This window comes from Cavia porcellus, unplaced genomic scaffold (assembly GCF_034190915.1).
Source record: "Cavia porcellus strain 051 isolate PalLab524CR breed Dunkin Hartley unplaced genomic scaffold, mCavPor4.1 scaffold_4, whole genome shotgun sequence".
NCBI classification, from domain to species: domain Eukaryota; kingdom Metazoa; phylum Chordata; class Mammalia; order Rodentia; family Caviidae; genus Cavia; species Cavia porcellus.
The window spans coordinates 23,795,579-23,815,269 of record NW_026947487.1 but is presented as its reverse complement, the minus strand read 5'-3'; the positions used below and the strand labels follow the sequence as shown (position 1 = coordinate 23,815,269).

Genomic DNA, 19,691 nt, shown 5'->3' with positions numbered 1-19,691 from the left:
AGTCAAGGAGCAGATTATATACTGTATTAAATATTTCACAGAAAAATAAGCAGGCCAGTATGGCTGGAACATGTGAATCAGGAGAAGAGTGATAAGCACTGAAAAGAACCCAAAGGGTTAAGACACAGTGGCAACAACAGCTTTGCAAGCTATTGTAAGATGGCAAGAAGCCGTCCAGAGGCTGATCAGGGCATTAAGGTACCAGGACTGGTTCTGTGATGTAAAGGTTCCTCTGCACTGCCTGCACTCCCCATGTACAGGAACGACGGAAGGGACACAGGACCAGTGTGATGCCTTGACAGTGAGGCACAACGCACTGAAGCCTGGGCCTACTGCCACCCCTCAGTGCCGGGCTCTGGGACACACACCTCCTGTACTGGTATATTTTGACTGAAGTTTCTCTCTCTATCTCTGTGTGGCACTTCGGCTCTTCAGCCCGGAGCTTCTGTGCTTCAGCCTCAGCCTCACACCGCCTCTCCTCCTGCTCTTTCAAGGACTGCGGCTCCCTCAGTTTCTGTTCCTTCTCAAGAATGAGCTGCTCCTGTAGCTCTGGGCTTTGGTCCCCATCAAGAGCCCCTGAATCCTGCTTCCTTTTCTCTTCCTCGCCCGCTTGAGTCCCTTCCCTGTCGGAAGACTTGGACCCTTCACTCCATGTGGCTTCCCAAGAGGCAACAGCAGGCTGCCGTGAGGTCAGAGAGATGCTATTTGAGTTTAGGACCATCAGTTCCTAAATGAACATTGGAGAGGAAAAAAAAAAAAAAAAGAAATTCACTGTCTTCTTTAATTTCATATACAAATAGATTCATTTTAGATATTAATTGTAGTAGCCTATAATTTCTATTAAAATTTATGCCTAAAAAGACCACAAGTGACCGAGATGTAAGCTAAAAGAGAGAAAAGCACTAATGAAATTACATAATACAACAGAAAACCTAGAAGAAACGTTGACTATCGAAGCAAAATTCTAAGAGGTCAGAACTCAGTACATTTTCTCAAAAAGAGACAGATGTGCACATGAGGCCAAAATCAGAGAGAAGGGAGTTTCTTGCATCTCAGCTTTTATCAACAAGGAGAAGAGAAGGAAGTAAACTATAAAGGCCTGTGTCACCTCATCCAAGTACTTGGAATTCTCTCTCTCGGCCTCCTGCTTAGCCCTTTGCCACTCTTCTCTCAGTTTCTCCTGCTCACGCTGGTACTTTTCCTATTAAAAAATATGGCATATTAATCAACATTAACTCTTCAGGTAAAGCAGAATCTTTTTCATTAACACTACTGTAACCTAAACCTTCACTCCAACTTTTGAAGACTTTCACCTAACTAAACAGATTTTATTCCCTACAATAGAAAAAGAGCTTGTATTGAACTAAAATGCACACATTAGGAAAAGTCAGACTCATGTAATCAGACCCAGCACCACTCTTGGCTGAGATATAATTCTTTAACGCCTCCAGCTAACGGTAAGTGATGGAGCTGAATTACTCCACAACTGAGCTATGGAGCTACAGAGTCTGTGCATCTCTTTATCCTAAATGCACCCTTCACAGACTGCTTTTCATCAGGGCTAATCCATGATAATACAGGGCTAAGAATGATTCTGAAAATCTTCAAAATGAGAAGTTCATGGTTCAATATAAAACATGCGCACAAAGGTATCTGTTAGCGATGAGGCTGCTTTTTAAAACTGGCTTCTCAGCAAAGCCGTGAAAGCCAAGGCTCAGGCCTACTCACGCACACCCACACCCTCCAGTGCTACCTGCAGCAGGCGGTCTTGCTCCTTCTGCCACCTCTCCTGCCGTCTGCGCTCCTCCTCTTGATCCCATGCCCAGCGGCTCGGGGTGCTGAGGGTTGGAACTGGAAGCTGAAGTGCAAACACAGTACACAACTTTTTAAAATTATATATAGAACCACTTTCATATATATCAATTTTTCATGTCATACAGTGCTTAACCTATACCAGAGAAGATCTGACTTTTACATTTACAAGTAAGTCTTTTGAAATTAGAAGGATTACTACCTGATAAATCCTTAAAATTTAAGTAATACTCATGGTATACTAATGTGGCCCCACCAAGCTCACCTTATTTATTCCCAACTACAAACAAATACTACTTACATCAGGAACCACAGAATCAGAGCTTCCTGCATGGCAGCACATAAGCAAAGGAAGGGAGAAAAAACAATGTAAGGCTTCACATTTCTATGCAATAATCCATTTCACAAAACTGTATCACTGTCGCTGCCAGTGTACTGAGTAAAATATTTTTTGTTTAAAAACAGCAATCATTAAGTCTTTTTCCTCTTATTAATCCCATTTGTTAGTCATCTTCAAAATTCAGTACAAGTATCAAGGTGGCACAAAGTGCCAAAGGTACAACCAGCTCCAGATAAGTTTCAAGATTTTGTTACTGAACTAGGCCCCACCTTGTAGTTTGTCTCAATAGAGAAAAAAAGATCTTCAAATATTATGTCTAATTAAATTTTTCACTTGGAACTATTCAATTACAACATTATAGCTGTAAGTCACATTTTTCAGATCCTCTTACTAAAGAGCTATTTTTCACAAATGTCTCACTGAAACAAACAAGCTCAAGAATTCTATTCCTTTCCTCTCCTATGATTTGAAACATATGCATTCACGCTTTCATGTGGACACTTGCAACCACATCTTATTCTTTTTATCCCTAAGTGTCTACATAATAGGTGCATATTTGCACGTATGCATGTGTTAACACAGAGATAGTATAATGACTACAAAAGGTAAAATTACACAAAATACAAAATTTTATACACTATTTTAAAAGTTTTCCTGAAACCTCAGCTATCAAATTATTCACTTACACAACTTTTTAAGAAAAATTGCTTTAAGACTTACAAAAACGTTCTTTCCTAAAATAGCTTGTTGATGAAAAGCAAAAGAAAATCAGAATAGAGAAAGAAACCCATTTTAACCCATTTGAGTTAGAAATTTTAAATTACATAGTTATAGAAAAGTAGGAGTGTAATAAAAAATACAAATGAAAAACATAAAGGATACTGACACAAATAGTCATGCATAGCTGGAAAGCTATTTCTGCTCATGGTCCGAAAGAGGCCTTACTCTCCCAAAGACTAGGTGGCTAACACAAAATACACAAACCCAGTAAGTATCATGTTATAACAGCATTGTTTAAATGTTTTAATAGCCTTAAAAGTAAGAAACAACATTTTAGACATCATCAGCACAATCTCTTCTGATCACTGCCTCTCAAATGTTGGACATTACTTTTAAGTATTTCATAGCAAAACTGAGTTTGAACTGCATCCATGAGACAGAGCCTTAGACAGACGTGAAAGGGAGGAAATGCCGCATGCAGCACACAGTGAGGCAGCCCTTCCCGACTACACCAAACAGAGAAATGCAAAATGTGCCTGTGTTCAGATGCAACCAAAATCTATTAACTTTGAATTTACCTCACAGTCAACAGAGCAGTCTGAAGGCACCATCCCAACAGCAAACAGCTCTGTTCTTTACTAATAGCTTTTTCCACAACCAAAAACAAGTTACTTTTCAAGTTGGCCAATTGTCTGCTGGTATAATCTGATATTATGCAATTTGTAGGAAGCAGTAAGGCTTAAATGACATTTTTCATTTCTTACTGTTATCCAGTGGAAAGATGTGTGTTTAACAGTATGTCAGGTTTTTTTACAAACTTAAAATAAAAAAACCGTTTAGAGCTATGCAAAGGACACACAAAGACCCATTACCACAGAGGTAGACCCATGAACTGTAAAAAAAGCCTGATGACCCTAGGAAAAGAATGGAAATGGGTTATGTCGTTTGGTCACAATGACAGTCAAATTGAAAAGGCTCAGTGCCAGAACCACAGACCACAAGAAGGGTGAAGAGTTGAGGAGGAGTTCATGAACATGAATGAATGGTTAGTTTGTGGTTTACCTTGTTCAAAAAATTGTGATCGCCTTTTTAAGTTTTTCAAAGAAATGGGTTCAGATGCTAGTTGAAAATAAAACAAATAATAAATACATGTCATTCATCATAATTCTTACCACTGGTAAATCAAAAGATACTTGATATCCCTTTGCAATCTGTAGCAATATTATTTTTAAAATGACAAAACCGACAGCCATAGGCGTATGGATTATTTCAAGGCATATAGACATACATATTTTAGTTTATATTACTTCAAATTAGTAAAAGTAATGGATATTTTTATTAACAAATTTTAGTAGGCAGCATTATACTGTCACAGCTATGAAAGCCATACAATCCATGCTGGGCAAATGAAAATCAACACTTTTTGCTTAGGTTAATTTATCATCTCTACCAAAGAGTATTCACAGTATTGATGGACAAAAACTAACGAGTATCAGGGACAAGGATGACTACAAAATAAATTATTCTTAAATGGTAAAATTAAACTTTTTTAAACTAAAATATTTTTACCTAGTTTCCAAGATTTTGAAGTTGTTACTAATTTAAAATGGAGTTCAATCGGAAATAAAAAGCAGCATTCTGACTTTTCCCACAGATCTGGCATAAAACTATGGCATAAAATGTGAATGCAAACATTACTTGACACTGGTGGATATTTACTTATGTAAACAACATCTTCAAAGGATGGGGCTCCATTGTCACTAAAGAGTTAGAGGGCCTATCAGTTGGCACTGCCACTGGCAGAACTGAACCCAGATGCCTCACAGTTACCAACATGAGGAAAACAGCCAAGGCTTGACTGGAAAACTCCTTTGATTAAAAAAATGATAGTAACAATTCAGTCACTGTTAGCCACTGAAAATAACATACAAAGACCAATAACGAGGAAAGGGAAACTTAAAAACTTAGGTTGGCTTAGCAATGACACATAATGAACTGAGAGAGTCTCCAAAGCATTGTGGAAGCCCAGCCCTAATCCTGGTAGCCTCATCTTACAGTAAAAGAAGTTTCATTTTCTCTGAGTCTCTCCCTGCCTATGTGGAACCAGACAGCACTTTCTCATTTTGTATACCCAAAGAATAGCACACAATGTGCAGTAGATTAATTATTAATAGATGGGCAGGAACAGGAAGAGAATGATAACCCCAGCATTTCCCTAGAAATTGGCTTTCTTTTCTCACTGCCAAGGAGTACAACCACTGACAGCTGTTACTGCCTCTGGTATTTCTCTATTTAGGTTAACTACCAGGAGACATGGTGGTGCACACCTGTAACCCCAGCATCCTAGGAGGCTGTGACAGGAGGATCACAAGTTGGAGCCCAGCCTGGGCAACTTCATGACGCAGACTGTGTCAAAATCAAAAATTTAAAAAGGACTGGAAATATATAGCTCAGTGTAAAGGCCCTAAATTAACATTAGTACTAAGAAAAGAATCTACATACTTGTCTCTTTCATAACAATAAAGGGGAAGGAATACTACATTCATCATTTTGCATGTAACAAAGATTCCCTCTGCCAGCACACCATTGCCAGAAAGCTGCTGACCTCAGGGAACCTGCTCTTTTTACTTGGCTTAGGCAAACAGGCGACCAAGTTTTGTTTGCAGTTCCTAAACTATTCAGTGCTGGAACTGAGTGCCCTTCCACCTGACTGAAACTGGATCTATGTTCTAACCTTTTAGTTTCAACTTGCAGCAGATCAGTTTTTCTTTCACTCACAGATACTAATTTTTACAACAGAAGAACTTGAGAGCTTCAATTTCCCTTATTTTATAAATGTTGTTATAATGGTGATAGCTACCTTTTGATTCAAAATCGTTGCTTTCATCATGAATTCCATTGATTTCTTTAGATTCAGTATACTAGAAAGGATAAAAATGCAAATTAATATTCTCTCCAGTTAGACTTTGAGATTAAATAATGTATTTCTCATTAGTGAAAATATCTCTTAACAAGATAGGTGTTTCAAGGTATTGATCCATTCCTTATAGCTTTTTACATGCAGTAGAACCTTACATTTTTTTCATTATTTTCCAATATTTATAGAATATTTACAATGACTAGCTGCAGGCAAGGATAGCCTTCAGGTTAGTCAGTCATTAATATTTTAAGAAATACAATTGACAAAAATAGTCAACAGTTTATTTGGCTTACATTTATGAGTAGGCAAAATAGTCAGAGAACTTTCTCTAACATTTAAACCATTTCTACACAATGTAGCAAGATCTGTTTCTTAAATAAAAAGTTTAATTATAGTTTAAACTATGAACTTAATGAACAATATTTTCACATTTTTATTCTAAAATTGTGTTTGGAACAAAATTCATCTCTTTCACCATGGCATACCAAAGATATTACAGTAGGAGAAGTCTGCCTCTAGTACAAGCAAATTGTTTGAACAATTTAAATAATAAATAGAAACCACATTTTTTTCAGAGACTATATGAAAAAATATTGCTTTGACACATAAAAATTTCTACATTATAATTTTTGAACTGATTAATGAAACTGATTGCCTTAGACATGTAATTCTACCTATCAAACACACACACAAAAACTGAAAATGCTTCATGGTATTTTATATTATACCCAATGATTGCATTTACTGGCCCCGTAAAGACAAAAGAATGCATAATCATGTCATCATGTATAATTTTACATAGTTTCTATTCATTGACAAAGATCTGAGAGATGGTTGTAATGATAAAAGATTGGTAAGGAATTACTGGAAAACAATACAATGGAATCTTTTGATTTTACCATTATATAACTCACTAAAATGCCCTAATAGTCAGAAATAACTTAAGAGTTTTCAAAGGTATGTTATACTCTCTTTACTATGTGCTATCTTTTTCAACTATTTATGTTTTTAAAATAGTATAACAATTGTTCAAATAAAATACTCTTTCCTGCATACAGTTCTTGTAGCTGCTCTATACAACTAATCCTATTTCTCAAATACTTACAGGATTCTGAAGACTTTCGGAGAAATCAGTTGTCACTGACAGATTTGAAGACTTGTCTGAATTATAAATTCCAGAAGTTGTATCAATCCACTTTGTTTCAGGTGAACCTATAATTTTGGTAGCCACACTGGTGAGATTGAGGGTTTTATGCCGTATAAATGGTAGGAAAGGCTGGTCTTTGCCCCAGTCTGATTGGCACATGAAGATCAAGTAATAAATACACATAAACGGTGAAGTGGAAAGAATAAAATTACTGATTGCACATAAAACAAAATGCACACATACCAGTCAATCAGGTAGGATGTGAAAAAAATGAATAGTTTAGGGGCTTTTACCAACAGGCCACCTTTCCAAAATACAAAAGTTAAATCATCTTAGCAATGAAGAGACTAGCAAATTTGCTGACTCTATAATAGATACTGTATTTTGATATCATATATTGGTAGGTGTGGGGCTGCTTAATGCACTTCCCTATGTGATCTCAGCCTGGAACTGAGCAATGCAATAATGGAAAATGCATACTGAAAGTTATCTGAGAACAAACAATAGACTAAGACCCACCATGCTCTCTTATACCAGTACAGTTAGGATACTGCAGAGAAGGTAAAATAGAAGGTAGTCCTTAGTAGTCAACATTATTATAAAAATTGACATCATTATAAATGACTCTCAATGCAGATGTATTTGCCTATGTACTTGCATTCAGCCAGATGAGTGCATTACTTATTCAAATAATATAGAATTCAGTAAATCTGCTAGTGAAGACTTTTCAGATTCTTCAAAAAAATATAATTCAAGATTTTCCAAACATCATGATGAAACACTTTTAAATCAACAAAAATATGAAAAAGTAAAAAGTTATTAAAGCAAACTTACAATCACCTGCCAATCACCTGTCCCCATTGAGGAGGTTGGACAAAGTGGTGAAACTCACCAGCCTTCCCATAACGCCTGACATCCAGCACTAGGTTTCCACTTTCTCGAGCACTAGCCATAGTTTCCTCCCACTCTTTTGTTTCCTTGTATGAAAACTTCTTGTTGTTAACAGCAATAATTTCATCATCTACCTGTAGCTGAGAAAATTCTGCTGTGCCACCTAAATAACATAAAGCAAATTAAAAAATCAAATGAAAGGGCCAGGGACTTAGCTCAGTGGCTAAGTGCCTGCCTGGCAAGCATGAGATCATGAGTTTGATGCCCAGTACCAAAAAAAAAAGGAAACAATAAAATGAAAAATAAACACATATTCTACTAGTCAGTCACTTTTATCTTTTTAAAGATGATTTTTTAATCTTATTATTTCTGATTGTTTTCAGATAGTCACTTTTTAATTATAAATTGAGTACCTACAACTTACAAGGTGACAAAAGTTTTTTTTTTTTATTCATAGTACATTCATCATTATTGAAAGAAAGACAATCTCAACTATTCAATAAAATTCATTAACCTCCTAAGGACAAAAAAATTCTTAATTATTTTTTAACTAAAAATGTGAAATACAATATATTATACTTTAACTGAGCAAATCAGATGCACTCTGGAAGGCAGAAGGAAACATGACCTTTTAAAGTCGCAGATTATTAGCCCCATAACAAAAATACTACTATTTATGGAAGCAATCAAGAAACTTAAAAAGAAATAACATATTAAAATTCAAATTTTCTATAGCAAAAATATGTAAACAACAAATTTATCTTAAGCACAATATCTCTCATTTTAATTTTAGATCTTCTAGCGATGTGCAGTTTTGGGGCTTGGCTTGGACCGTAAGGTAAACCTTTTTTGGTTTTGTTTTGTTTTGGTTTGTTTTGGTTTGGTTTGGTTCCAGGATCAAACTCAGGACCTCGTACTTGCCAAGCAGGTGCTTCTGCCACAGAGCTAAACCCCTAGCCGAAACCTTTTACAAAAGTGTTAAAAGCATCCAGAAGACCCACGAGCAAAAGCTATATTAGGATGCTGAAAAATGTTAGGCTGAAGATTTAGCTCAGTGGCAGAGCACTTGCATGCATATTGAGGCACTGGGTTCAATCCCTAGCACTATCAATAAAAACAAAAAACCCTACGATGTTGATTTATTGTACAGTACATCTGTATCTACCACAAAACACATATGATCATGGAAATCTCATTCTGAATCTCTCACTAAACACTCTTTGTTAGTATTTGCAAAAGTTCAGTTTAAAATTTCGATAAACTCCTAAGTCACAAAATTAAGAATCATCAAAACTAAAATTCAACAGGCAAGGAATAAAAAATATGTAATTTGTAACCTCCACTTAATAGTGTTGGTGAAGAGGGTGCAACTCCCCTTCACCATTTTTCATACATTTTCTCTTTCTACACCAAACAGACAAATGTTTGTATTTTTCCCCCAGAATCACAGGATAACACACATGATAGTTCAGTTGGGTTAAGTCCATTTTACCTGCTTCAACTGATGCTACGAAGATCCCGGAATAATCCCATTTTATTGTAAACCCAAAGTCAAGACTGTTCCCAGGCGTCTGGTTTATGCTGATTCTCATATCGCTGAACTGATCCTGAAAACAAAACATGAACCGTTAGTATCAGGTGTCCTGGCACCCACTGGGCGGAAAGTCTATCCATGAAAGAAGGGAAGCGGCCTGCAAAGGACACTTGACTTGTTTCATGATAAACCAGAACCTGCATCCTTTCTTCCCTGGGTTTGATAAACCTGCATTTACATATGTATATATGTGTGCTCAGAAGTTTACTATTTTTCTGATAAAATAAGATAAATTATCAACAAATGACAAGTTTTTCTTATTAAAATACCAATATGTTAGTTATTGATAAAGCTTAGGCTTTGTCCACCATACAATCATGTCTAATTTACAAACCATTTATTCATTACCTAGGAATTTAATTACTTTTTTTTTTTTTTGGAACTGGGGATTGAACTCACGATTGCGTGCTTGCAAGGCAGGTGCTTATGCTGCTGAGCTCAATCCCCAGCCTGAATTTAATTACATTTTAAAATAGCAATATATATACTTCTCTCTCTCTCTCTCTCTCTCTCTCTCTCTCTCTCTATCTCTCTCTCTGTCTCTGTCTCTGTCTCTGTCTCTCTTTCTTTCTTTTCATACCAGGGATCAAACTCACGACTTCATGCCTGCCAGACAGGCACTTGTGCCACTGAGCTAAATCCCTGGCTCCAACAACATATTTTTTAAAATCAAAAATCTACCACCAACACTGAATATATTTAACTGAGTAATTCCAAGTGGTTTCAGCTACCAGCAGTAGTGGTACTACGGAGGGCTGGTGCCACCCATGCCTGTAGTTCATCCCCTGGGCATCTCAAATTTGGCAATGTGTCTTTGCTTGTCCAACTGCCACAAGAGGACCACATAGTAAAGGTAAAGCTGCCACAATGGCTGTAAAGTGCAGGACCACAGCCCCCAAGAGCAACTACAGCCTCAAATGACAGAGGGTCCCTATGAAAACACGCTGAGCTACAGATCAAGACTTCCTGGGGCAAAAGGTAGAACTCTAGTTCTGCCCCCACCACTGTGCTACACGAAAAATAACCCTTCATCTCCTAGGGCTTTCTTAAAATCATGTTCTAAACCAAAATTTAAGCTTTACACAAAATTATGTTCATGAATACTGTATCTTTCATATATGTTTATTTTAGGAAAGCAACAAACACAGATCTTAACATGCTTAATACACTTACCAGACTAGTCTTTTAGTTATGGTCATTCATTTACCAGACTAGTCTTTTAGTTCTTTGTCTCATAAAGAACTCAAGAGCTACCTATTAGAAAAACAAAAGACTCGCCTGTAGTCCCAGTACTCAGAAGGCTGAGGCTAGAGGATTGCCACAAGTATGAGACCAGTCTAAATTGCACAGTAAGACCCTGTCTCAAAAACAAACAAAGCTTCTTTCTCAAAGCTTCTTTACCTACCAGGAGATGGTCTACCAATTCTTCATTTTAATTTGGCAGTTAAACCCCAAATCAGGGACAGATGGGAAAGTAATAAAGCTTTCTGCCTAAGCTTTTCCAGTTCTACAACACATTTTAAATGAGTGACACAGTCTGAGAAACTCTGGGGTAGCAATTAAGAATTAGGAAAAAGCAAGAAAGTTACTAAATAAAGGAACAGAATGTTGCTATGGTACATGGATACACAGAAGTGCTATAACACTATTCACTTTTGCGTCTGCCCAACATACATTTATTGTGCATCTATTCTACACAACATACATACACAGTATGTAGTGCTTTGGAAAATAAGGATGATCCATGCATGGCCCTAGTTGTCAAAAATCAATTACTGACTCTTCAATGGTATTTAAGCTTTTAAAAGTAAGGAACAGGGGCTGGGAGATTTAGCTCAGTGGCATAAGTGCCTGCCTTACAAGCAGGCAGTCGTGAGTTCAATCCCTGGTACCGATAAAAACAAAAAAGACCAAAAAAAAAAAAAGTAAGGCAATACCTAAGAAAAAGCTTTCAGAAGAAATCCCTTTGTAAAGTGGTAGAAGCAAGTGCATCCAAAAGGTCTGAACATTCACTGATAATTGGCATGACAAACACCGGTCTGAATATAATAAAACTTTACTAGGAACAGGAAAAATTACTAGTTAATTCTACTCCTTCACCAAGACCACTATATTCTCAAATTAGAGGTGACTCAATGAAAGTAAGTGGTCATCTTAAACACACTTACCAAAAAGACAGAAAACTGACACAGCCAATTAAAGCACAGAATCTATTATTATATAAGGACAGAGAAAAGAGAAACAAATGATGGGTTAGATACTCAAAATGCTAACTGATGTTTTTTAGCTTGATGAATAAAAGACAGTATGGAGTTTTAATAGTCTCAAAGAACATAAATATTCTGTGGGAAACAGCAAACATTACTCTTTTCTACACAATATAAAATAAAGGAGAATGAGTATAGGAAAGTCTCACAATTATATTAGATCAGAAGAACTGTCAAACAAAAGACCGCTCTTAGCTTGAAAAAAAGAAAGAAATCCCTGTTTGAACATGTCAAGTAAAAGGACAGACAACCACCTGACAGTCTCAAGAGGAAAGACAGCCTCACTGTGACTGCAGTCTGGCAGGCTCTTACATCAGTCCTTGGGAGAGTCCAGAAAAAGAGGCCACATGGGCAACCCCAGGGACACTTCAATCAATAACCAGCTGGCCTCAGGGATGGCAGTAGCCTGGGACAGCCTTCTCTCACTGGTCTTTGAGGTTTATTCATACTGCTCCCTCTCCATCTGAGTGGATGGCCACAGTCAGGGATGAGTGTTACGGCCCACTGTGTGACACCCCACCTGCGCTGAGGCACCGCTGGGGAACACACACCGGCTTTCAGGCTATGCCCGAGACTCCTTACATCCTGTTCAGTGATGATTCCAGTAGCGTTTCTTCTTCCTTACTTTTCTCTGCAATACATGCCAACTGCATACTCTACAAAGAATCGAAGCTTCAGAAGATGAGAAGGAGACAATTGTCTTTTGAACTGGATACAACAAGAATTTAAATTACTGGAGGAACTTAGATTCTTGACGACTGAGAAATGAACTATCCAACTTAGTTTCAGGTGTCTATGCCAGAAATGACAAAATAACAGTTATCTGTCAGCATCCTGACATTTAAAATAAAAACAATTTCTCTGAAATTAGGTACAATTTGAACAGAAGGTACAATGAAAGCCGACTGCCTCACCAACTGTCAAACTCATGAAGCAAAAGAAGAAGAAGAATCTAAATTTTTAAACACAAGCAAAGATCATCTGGAGTCCTGACAATAAGATTTATTTTTCCTAATTTTGATGAATTAATATTCTCGTGTCACCACAGATGTGCAGTAATGAGAAATAGGGTCAATCTTATGTATTAACAAGTCAGAGAATATTCTTCTCTTCTTTTCAATTACACAAATGTACTAATTAAGAAGCTTATTTGATAAATTTAATAATAAAGACAGATTTGGTTTTATAAAAAACTTAAAAGTTTTTTATCAGTAAATATTTACAGCACATGATGATTACATCATCATGGGGAGTTGGTACATATATATAACATTTCTCAGTTCTGTTTACTTCTCCTTTTCCTCCCCACTCCTTTACATCTGTTGGTCCCCTGCCCATTTGCAAAAGACCCTTCTCCCTGTTTCCTATTGTCTTGTATTTTACTCTAAATTATTTATACTTTGCATTTCTCTTATAAGAGAACCCACGGGATATTTAAGCTTGTATGTCTGATTTATTTCACTTAACACTGTATCCATTTTCTTATAAATAACTCAAATTAATCCTTTTTATGGCTGAGTAGTACTCCACTGTGCATAAAACCATATTTTCTTTATCTATTAATTTATTTGATGCACATACAGATGACTTCCAAGGTTGAGCGATTATGAGTCCTACTGCTATGGGTATGCATGGATCCCTGTAATATGATGTCTCTAATTCTTTCAGGAAGATACCTAGGATGGGAATAGCTGTGTCAAAGCAAATTTCTATTTTTAGTTTTTTTAAAAATAGAAACACAGTAGTAAAACATGATTTCCAGAACAGTTGTACTAGTTTTCATTCCTACCAATAATGTAGAAGGGTTCCTTTTCTCCCATAGCCTTGCCAGCATTTCTTATCTTTGATTTCTTCATGACAGTCATTTTTTCTGGAGTAAGATGGAATCTCTAACAGAGATGCTGAATATTATTTCTTGTATTTACTGGCCATTTGTACTTCTGAAAAGTATCTATTCATTTCAGTTGATCATTTCTCAATTGAATATTTAAGTGGTCTGTTTTTAGTTATTTATATACTCTAGATACTAGTTTCCTGAGAAGTAGCAAGAAAAAAAATTTTGGTCTTTCTGTGTCTCTTCACTCTGTTGTTGTTTCCTGTGCTACACAGAGGGTTAACGTGATATGATCTCATTTGCTGATTTCTGACATTTTTCTTGTGCAAATGGAGTTTTGTTCACAAAGTCCTTGGCAATGCCTAGTTCTTCAAAAGTTTTCCCGATTTCAGCAAATTAAAAATTTCTAACACATCTTTGATTCATTTTTATTTTACTTTAGTACAAACACAGTGAGAGATATGGATCTAAGTTCAACCTTCAGCACACAGACAGCCCGCTTTCCCAGCATCATGTATTAAAAAGGTTATCTTTCCTCCTGTGTGTGTTTCGGCCTCTTTGTCATCCTCTTTCTACACCCCCCTATTCTGTTCCACTGATCCCCGTGGCTGTTTTTGTGCCAATACCACACTGCTTTTATCACTGTAGCTTGGTAATGTAACTTGAAACCCAGGATTATGTTGTCTCTTGCTTTCCTATTATTGCCCAGATTGCTTTTGCTATTCTAGGTCTCTTCTGGTTCCACATGAATTTTAGGGTTATTTTTCTTAGTACTGTGAGGAATGCTGCTGGCATCTTGAGACTGCATTAAAATTCATATCTATGTTCTTGTGGTATGGCCAATTGGACAACATTATTGCTAGCAATCCAGGAACAGGGAATACCTTTTTCACTTCCTTGTGACCGTATCAGTCTCCCTCTTCAGAGTTCTCTTATAAAGGTCTTTTACTTCTTTTGTACGGTTAATTCCTAAGTATTCAATTGCTTTTAAAGTTTCTGTGAATATCATTATTTTCCTAATTTCTCAGTAGGGAAAAGGTAGATTTGGATTGTAAAGTGGGGAATAATACAGCAAACAGATAATCTTTGACATGGTGTCTACATGTTTATTTAGTGTCATCGTCATCCAGTGTTTTGGGATGGGAACACGGCTGTAGTTCGGCTTTAGAATGTCTCCAGGGCCTGGTGCTTTAAAGGACTGGTCACCAGCACGTGGCACCAAAAAGAGGTGGTGTGACTTTGGTGGGCTGCGGGAGGGGGATCTCCAATGAAAACCATCAGTTTATTGGGGGCTTCCCTTGAAGGAAGCGTTGAGACCCTGGCCCTTCTCTTTCATTGCTTTTTGGCAACCACAGCTCTTTGCTCCACTATGTGGCCCCCACCATGATGTTCTGCCTCATTACAGGCACCAACAAGGCCAAGCAATGTGGACTGAAACCAGAAGCCAAAGTAAGCCTTTCTTCCTCTTAAGTCGCATACCTCAGGTGTTTGTCATAGTGACAGGAAAGTAACACAAGCTCGATGTAAGCAACCCTTAAATCATGGCCCTCAACTACACTAGAGCTGTTTTCCCCCACAACATACATTTAGAATCTTTCCTCTTTTACATTCTCCATTTCAGAGAGGCAGGTAACGTTTCCAGCCCTACGCCTTATAAGCCCTTCCAAGCTTATCTTCTGCCTCCCGAACCCATCACCTGGGGAATCAGTCTCAATCACTTGTTCTCCTACTTTCTCTTGCACCCCCACCCCAACTCTAAGGTGAGTTCTCAGTTTCTTCGGTGTGTTCTGCTTCTTTCCTTTCTATTGTTCTTCCCCAGTCAGTTTCCAACTGTTTGGACTATGTGATTTCTTCAGCAACTACCTTTACCCGCATGAACTCAACTACTGCCCAACATTTCCAAAATTAAATTTATCATCTTCTTCCCCAAACTGCTTTTCTATCTCATTTTTTACACCTTGGTAAACTGCATCACTACCTACCCAATTGCCTAAGTTAAAAACACAAGATTCTTCCTGAGTACCTTTCTTTTTTCCTCCACTAATTGTTCTCCAAGTGTCAAACAATAATCCCCACTTCTACTCTCCATTTCACACACATGCATTTAATTAAAGTGCTATTGAGTCCACAATTCATAAATCCATCTTTTTGTATCAGGAATCAAACTAAGGACCTCACACTTGCCAAGCAGGTGCTATACTGCTGAGCTAAATTCCCAGCCCCATAAATTCATCTTGAATTATCCTATCCTCCCTTAGGTTACCGTCTGAGTTCCAGAATCATCTCCCCTAATTTCCTGCAGTTACCACCTAATTTTCTCTCCCTCTTCTATCCCTTTTTGTCCACCTTCTCCACAGCTGCCTAAAATGTAGTTACAAAACCTACTGATTGTTACATCACATCCCATCTTAAAATTGCTGGCAGCACTTTGCAGTCTACCTCATAGATTTCAAACACTACATTTCAGAAATGAATTCAGTTTTGGCTAATTTCTTTTTGTTGTTGTTGTTTTGTTTTGTTTTTGTTTGTTTTGCTTTTGGTGCTGGGGATTGAACTTACGACCTCACATTTGCCAATCAGGCACTTATACTGCTGAGCTAAACCCCCCACCCCAGTTTTGGTAAATTTCAATGAATATATACCACACTGCTACAAAATAATTTCAAGAATGATTTTTACAGATAAGAAGACATTTCAATCCCTACTGGCCCTAAAATTCTAAAAAATACAGTAAAGTTAAATCAACATTTGACATCTTAACAATACATAAGACAGTTCTCAAATTTGAGCATATTATATATTTCTTTAAAAAGTTAGACCATTTGTGACCTAAGCACTTCACCAGCCTGTGGTGAGTCACCAGTACTTTCAAGTCTCAAGTACTTTACCAGTAGGGAAAAATACCACCTACTTTGAAGATTATTGAGACAATTAAATAAAGCATATAAGAGGTGCCAAGGTACATGGCTGATATTCACTAATTATTTTCCTTTTTCCCATGGAAACAATGTTAAACATATATGCTGGTTAAGCAGTTTTCAGATCAACTAAAGAAAATACTATTTAACTCGCACATACTTAGCTCCAAAGCCAAGTGAACTCAGTCTGCATTCAGTGCTATTTATGGTTCTGGGCACTGTGCTAACTCTAACTGGGAGAGAACAGGCTTGCTTCCCACCCTCATGGAGAGTGGGTTTAGTCAAAGTAACTATCAAGATGCATGGCGTGAAGTTAGGAGATGGCAGGCTCCAGCTACCTAAAAAGGGTACTCTCAAGCATGGGTCAGAAAATAGACATGGAAAAGCTTCCCTCCCTCCACATGTATCAGTCCTACTTTTGGAGTATTGCTTTAAATAGTCCGGGGCAGAGGATCTGGAAGCGGGGATTTGTGCGGGATTTGAAGGCAGGGGGCTCTAGAAGGACAGAAAAGAAAACAGAAACTTGTAAGCAAGACCAATTTTAGAAAAATCCTGAATGCCACATCTGCAGGGCAGCTGAGACAGAGAGAAGGACCTGGAGCCACACTTTCCCTCCTTTCCTTGGGTCATCCCTGAACTGCTGTGGCAGCCTAGTTTGGCAAGGGAAGCAGGGGGTGAAATTCAAAAACCATAAAGAGAGACGCAAAGAGAAGAGGGAAAAGAGAAACAACCCCCCCCCCCAAGCAATGAGTAGGGGAAGGAAATTCCTGTGGGCAAACTGTAAATGAGGCCATATTAAGTTCTTTCCTTCATGACGCTTTTTCTTCTTTATGACACAAACTGCCTTATTACCAAAATTCTGCAATGGGCTCTTAATTCTGTGCAGCTTCAGACTTAACTTCCTTAGAATAATTCTATAAAGCATTGCAGGGCTTACATTCCTAAAACACACTCTAATCTTAAAATTCCAACACTAAAGAAAGGACTTCAAATTACCTTCCAGGTCGAGTTTATACTTCAGTTTCATAAATAAATCCTTGAATGCACTTCTGGTGGAAATGTCAATTGCCAGTGATATGTAAAGACTGCAGAAGGCAGAAGGTGAATCAGTGAAGGAGAAACACATGAATACATGAATTAGGGAAGAATTTAGCAAATGAAACTTTCCAAGGTGCATTGTTCAGATTCAATTAGAGTGATGCGTTCAGATTCAATTAGAGTAATGCAATATCTTGATTCATGAAAGAAGTGGATCTCCTGGGCTTTGAAGGAACCACAGGACTTCAAATGATAGATAAGCAAGAAGTTAATATTGTCAAATGTGGGAATAAAAAGAACAAATATGCATGATGTGCTCAAAGTATATGATGTGACCAAGAAAAAAGCCAGCATGTGTAGCTGAGTCACCTCTCTATCCTATGACACCGCATGTATGCAATCCACTTGGTATTCTGTATGGCCTTGAGCAAGGAGCATGACCGTTCCACACTTCAATTTTCACTTCTATAAAATAGGGATAACAGTAACGGTGCTGACAACCTAGGGTTGCTATGAAGATTAATTAAGATAATGTCCTGAGAAGTCTGGTTGGTATATGGTAGGCACTTAATAAATGTTAGCTATGATGGTATTGTAGCAGGCTAGTCATAAGGAGCATCAGTGCCCTTCAATAAGACCGTAAGTGCCACCAGAGGCTTTGGAGCAAAGAAATTACTGAGTCTAGCCAGACATCAGGCCAAGCTAAACTTGTGTAGAATGCACAAACAACCGTATTTGCAGTGTTCACATTGATAGGGAAAGGATCTGAATTAAGGTAGCAACAGCTGAACGACAGGAATAACATCAAGAGAGATTCTGGAGGAAGAAATGCAAGGACATTATCACCAAAAATACAAGGCAGTAGATAAAAACATCAAAAGAACACTATTTTACCAAGTATCAAGACATCTACATGTTCCACCCCATTTTCTATTCTCCTGCTCTCTGAATACCTAGAGCAGTGATGGAAAATCTTTTAGAGCTTTCAATGATAACAAATAGCCTACTGCAGCACACATGACACAGGTTCACCACAACTGACCCAAAGTTTGGACAAGTGCTACCCAACGTCGTTTACATATTGCTCATCTGCTGTGTTATACGTTCTCTGTCTCTCTCTGTGTCTGACTGTCTGTCTGTCTGTCTGTCTGTCTCTCTCTCTGTCTCTCTCTCTCTCTGTGTATAGTAAGTATCCTATACTCACTATACAGAAATGGACACTGCCAGCCTCAAAGATAGTTAAGTTACCAGACAATAGCTCTAATGGTTAAATGAGGCCTAATTTTCCCTGGTATAATACCATTTCAAGTTTGGTCACAAACAAGCATAAATCCATTAATGATAAAACCTGAAACATTAAGTTGTTAATTCAGGCTCTGCTAAACTACAGTAGCCTGTACTGTCTTCTCCTTACCCCACAGACATAGCTTATCCACAGCCCCCCTAAGTGTAATCTTATCCCTAGCACACAAGGCATTAACAATTGTTTAGTTGAATTTGCTCTTTGAAAAGTCCATAAAATTAAACAAAAACATCTTACCTCTGTTTTTATTATTTATCCACTGTTAATTTCTATTTCCCAAGTACAGGTTTTTGTTCTCCTCCACTGAAACTTATAATGCTAATTATAACTTTCTAATTTTTTAAAAGTGTAACAAAATAACCACAAATGATTTTGGCAAACTGAAGAAATTGTTTCTAGGTATATGTTAGTAACTATGCATAGGAACAACTAAAAAAATTCACATGTTAAAAACAATTATCAGTAAATGATGGAATAACCAGAGATTTTTATTCATTATGCTTTCTTACACTTGCTAATTACCTCAGGCATATACTGGTAGTACCTCATAATCAAAGGAAGGTTAAACAAAAAGTTTACGCTAAAATTTTAAGCCTTCTTACACAAAAATCTCATAATACTAAATAAATATGCTACACCAAACTATTTCACATATAGTTACTTCATTCAAACAATTTATCTCAAGTTAAATACAGTATGTGATCTTTTGCGTCGGAAAACAAATACACTCTCCAAAGAATTTGAGGCCAACTCCAAGAATCACAACCTCTTTCACACTAAGATGGTTTTTCATTCAAATTGCTTAACAGGGATTTTTCTTAAAAAAAAAAAAAAAAAAAAAAAGAAGGGTTTTCTGTTTATTAGAAAAAAACTTTCAGTATGTTTTATATATAGTCAAAAGAATATT

General features: G+C 37.3%; 1 protein-coding gene across 17 annotated transcripts in view; it reads right to left on the bottom strand.

Moving 5' to 3' along the window:
- Positions 1 to 19,691, bottom strand: part of Lmo7 (LIM domain 7) — a 192,354-nt gene that overhangs the window by 12,880 nt on the left and 159,783 nt on the right. For 7 of the 17 annotated variants that reach the window (XM_063246858.1, XM_063246856.1, XM_063246864.1 and 4 more), the window contains 9 exons: positions 9,323 to 9,437; positions 7,832 to 7,993; positions 6,898 to 7,085; positions 5,733 to 5,793; positions 3,935 to 3,991; positions 2,114 to 2,139; positions 1,754 to 1,858; positions 1,109 to 1,201; positions 369 to 727 (listed from right to left, as the gene is read on the bottom strand). In XM_063246858.1, the coding sequence (XP_063102928.1) occupies positions 369 to 727; positions 1,109 to 1,201; positions 1,754 to 1,858; positions 2,114 to 2,139; positions 3,935 to 3,991; positions 5,733 to 5,793; positions 6,898 to 7,085; positions 7,832 to 7,993; positions 9,323 to 9,437 (1,166 nt within the window). Of the gene's footprint in view, positions 1 to 368; positions 728 to 1,108; positions 1,202 to 1,753; positions 1,859 to 2,113; positions 2,140 to 3,744; positions 3,787 to 3,934; positions 3,992 to 5,732; positions 5,794 to 6,897; positions 7,086 to 7,831; positions 7,994 to 9,322; positions 9,438 to 19,691 lie in introns of all 17 variants that reach the window. The other 10 variants (XM_063246862.1, XM_063246860.1, XM_063246866.1 and 7 more) reach the window with 5 other exon arrangements.